Raw genomic sequence first — 3,729 nt, forward strand, 5'->3', positions numbered from 1 at the left:
TTAAACAAAACTCAAAGGACCATAAAACACGTCAGATATTAAACTTACAGCATTCTAGTTCATCTATTCGATCGGCATCTTCCCTAAGAAGAACTCTTCTTAGGGAAGATGAACGGTCGGCAGAAACGATTTTAAGTTGACATGTGTTGGGTGTCATTGTTTCTTAATTAATTCTACCTTCATTGCATTCATCCTCAATCCATGTGAAACTGTAATGATTCCCTCTCCAATCATTGCTGCTTTTTTTCAGGTTGGGATTCAATACAGTTTATTTCTATAAAGCCAATTAACAGCAGATGTCATTCAGTTTAACATCCAGACAAGTTAAGGAAAACCAGCTGCTAGCATCCAGTTATTGTCCTTGCAGGACTTCTTATTCTTTCTTACGCATTTTGGACCCATCTTGTTATTTGTTTGACCTAAAACATTCTGCAGTTACCATAAAATAAGTTTCCATAGTGTTTTTCTTCAGAAGTGGAGTCTTCTGTCGTGAACATGCATAAATGAGATCCTTTCACATGTCAGGACAGGTATCTGGAACCAATCAGCCATCATTTTGTTTTAAAACGACATGGTTGCTGAGGTTTTTTTTTAGAGGTTTTTACTTTTCCCCTTCATGAGATGCTACTTGTGTCCAACTTTACTGTGACCGGCCCAGAGAAAGGTCTCTAAACACTGCTGGATTTCAGGAAACTCATTTGTTTTTTTGCCTTTTTTCTAATAGAAGCATGAGGTGTTTCTTGTTTTCTCCACGTATGCAAAGCCAGACACTTTGTTCTGCTGATCTAAAATACATTCTAACACTTCCAATCACATGTTTCTCATTCAACTCTTCATAACAGGCCATACATTTTCAATTATTCTCTGACCTTAGCAAGGTCATTGCTGGTGCCTTTCCTACCTTGCATTGTGTCACCACACGCTTTCTTGGTGATAAATCAGTTTGATTAGAAGCATTTGATGCCTATTTTTCCCTTTCAAATCAAAGATCACAGCTTTTCTTTGTTGGCATCAGAACAAATAAGCTGATGGGATGTTTTTTGGTGTTTATTTAGATTTAATGTTTGATTTAATTGTTTATTTTTTTACCTAAAAAAGAATAAAATAGTTTATAATTAGGTGAGAGTTAAGAACTCACTGCCTCGCTGTAATCTGAAATCCATCCTGCTTTTTTTCTACAGGCAGGACATCAAATATGTCTCTTTTCTGCGGCGTTGCTGGGTTTGTTTTCTGTCAGATGTGTTTCATCCTTTAGTGGTTGGACTCATGCTTATCAGCCGGGTGCACACTCACACACATGACACACAATAAAAGCCCTGTTCCTTTGCTTTGTTTACCCTTTATTACAGATAAACAAACATAGAAGAAAAAGGTCTAATGTTTTATTTGAGGAAATTAATGGTGATAATCTCAGATTACAGAAGCTGCAAGTTTTTATTAGTTCCACGATATGTCTGGTGTTTGTTCAGAGATCTATGTCTTGTTTTCTAAATCAAAGCAGCTCTATTTCATCCCTCCATCCACACAAATGTTTTGGTTCTGGTGAAAACATTCAGACGTCCATTTTTAGAATGCGTCTGTGGTTGATTTGGCTCTTCAAGCCAGGCTCTCTCCTCCGCTCCCCTCCGAGACAGGCGCTGGGTCTCCATGACGACTGTCTCTGTGCTCTAATTGGCTGGCAGGTTGCCGCGGCAGCAGCCACGGAGAGCGGAGAGTACAGCGGGAGAGGGGGCCCCACCTCTGAGTCCTCCTCGGGGACGTCCAAGCTGAGCTCCAAAAGCGCCAAGGAGCGACGCAACAGGAGGAAGAAGAGGAAGCAGCGCGAGGAGGAGGAGGAGAGGGGCGTGTGCGACAAGTTCCACAAGTCCATGTCAGAGGACAGCATCAAGAGGTCCAGCTTCCGCTTCTCCATCGATGCTAACCGGCTGTCCTATGAGAAAAGATGCTCCTCACCCAACCAGGTAACTTTTACACAGCACTGTCATCATGATTTAAAAACATACTTTATTTACACTTGATGAGCAGCAGGCCTCAAAACATTGGAAACTTTATAAAGTTTATTGGGATTTCCTGTGATAAATCAATTGAAAGTATCACAGTAGGACTGTGAGGACTGAAAAGTGTGGCATGCTTTTGTGTTAAACGGGGTGTCCTCTCCATCTATCCTGTATCATTACGTTCCCTTCTTCTCTCCAGTCTCTCCTCAGTGTCCGTGGTTCCCTCTTCTCGCCCCGGAGGAACAGCCGCGCCAGCCTCTTCAGCTTCCGCGGCCGAGCCCGCGACATGGGCTCGGAGAACGACTTCGCCGACGACGAGCACAGCACCTTCGAAGAGAGCGACAGTCGCCGGGGGTCCCTGTTCCTGCCGCGCCGCCTCGAGCGCCGCTGCAGCGCTGTTAGCCAGATGAGCCTCGGCGCGCCGCGGATCGTGCTCCCCGCCAACGGGAAGATGCACTGCTCGGTCGACTGCAACGGGGTGGTTTCGCTGGTCGGTGGGACATCTGTAACAACCTCTCCTGTAGGTCTCCTGCTACCTGAGGTGACTTTATGGTTTATTTTCACATTTCGCTCTTTAAGATTTGATTTGTTTCAATCCTTTTTGTTCCATTTTTTGATTATTTTTATCCATTAAAATTACATCTTTTTCACATAAACCAAGATAACCAGTAGCAAAGATTCAGCTTTTATAATAATAGGCTAAACATTATTTAATTTTTTGTTTTTATTAGGGAACAACAACAGATACCGAGATAAAGAAGCGCCGATCTGGATTCCTGCAGCCTTCCATGGACTATTTAGATGAACCAGGGGCGCGGCAGAGAGCCTTGAGTGTAGCCAGCATACTCACCAACACAATGGAAGGTCGGTATCTTTCTGAGCTTTTTGACCCCTGAATCCTAAAGTCTGAGAATTTCTTTTTTCAGTCTTATTGTCCATTATGTCTGTATCTAAAACCCTTCAATGTTAGCTGACAGCAAGATAGTTCAAATTATTTCTCTAAAAAGATTCTCCTCCTTTTCCAGAGCTGGAAGAGTCCAGACAGAAGTGCCCCCCCTGCTGGTATCGATTTGCCAACAAGTGTCTGATTTGGGACTGCTGTCCCGCATGGCTGAAAATCAAAGAGGTGGTCAGCATGGTGGTCATGGACCCCTTTGTGGATCTGGCCATCACCATCTGCATCGTCCTCAACACTCTTTTCATGGCCATGGAGCACTACCCAATGACTAAAGAATTTGATAACCTCCTCACCATTGGAAACCTGGTAGGTCTTTATTCTGATTCGACGCACCCTTAGAAAATGGACGGGGTCGGTTGATGAGGATATTTAATCAGCTTTTCCTTTGTGTTTATATTAGGTGTTTACAGGCATCTTCACAGCTGAAATGTGCTTTAAGATCATCGCCCTGGATCCTTACTATTATTTTCAGGAAGGCTGGAACATCTTTGACGGTATCATTGTTAGCCTCAGTCTCATGGAGCTGGGCTTGGCTAACGTCGAAGGCCTGTCTGTGCTCAGGTCCTTCAGATTGGTAAGAGTATATGTTGTCATTTAAATCTATAAACCCTGGTATAAGAATACATTATAAACAAGCAGGGTACTGTTGAAGGTATTTTGACATTGAGGAACTTAATTATTGTTTCGTTCAGACACCAGGATTTGTAGCCTGGGTGCCATTCCGAACTTAGTCCCGCCCACAACGTTTGAGGTTGGGAAGTTCGGTCTGGCATT

The 3,729-nt window shown here is 43.3% G+C and overlaps 1 protein-coding gene across 4 annotated transcripts in view; it reads left to right on the forward strand.

The window, feature by feature from the left end:
• The window catches only part of LOC107087192 (sodium channel protein type 2 subunit alpha-like), a 64,592-nt gene that overhangs the window by 35,511 nt on the left and 25,352 nt on the right, over positions 1 to 3,729 (forward strand). For 3 of the 4 annotated variants that reach the window (XM_015378623.1, XM_015378642.1, XM_015378633.1), the window contains exons 11-15: positions 1,683 to 1,961; positions 2,197 to 2,538; positions 2,729 to 2,861; positions 3,023 to 3,261; positions 3,356 to 3,529. In XM_015378623.1, the coding sequence (XP_015234109.1) occupies positions 1,683 to 1,961; positions 2,197 to 2,538; positions 2,729 to 2,861; positions 3,023 to 3,261; positions 3,356 to 3,529 (1,167 nt within the window). The remainder of the gene's footprint in view (positions 1 to 1,682; positions 1,962 to 2,196; positions 2,539 to 2,728; positions 2,862 to 3,022; positions 3,262 to 3,355; positions 3,530 to 3,729) is intronic. The other variant, XM_015378651.1, reaches the window with a different exon arrangement.

This window comes from Cyprinodon variegatus, unplaced genomic scaffold, assembly GCF_000732505.1.
Source record: "Cyprinodon variegatus isolate N-32 unplaced genomic scaffold, C_variegatus-1.0 Scaffold9, whole genome shotgun sequence".
Classification (NCBI taxonomy): domain Eukaryota; kingdom Metazoa; phylum Chordata; class Actinopteri; order Cyprinodontiformes; family Cyprinodontidae; genus Cyprinodon; species Cyprinodon variegatus.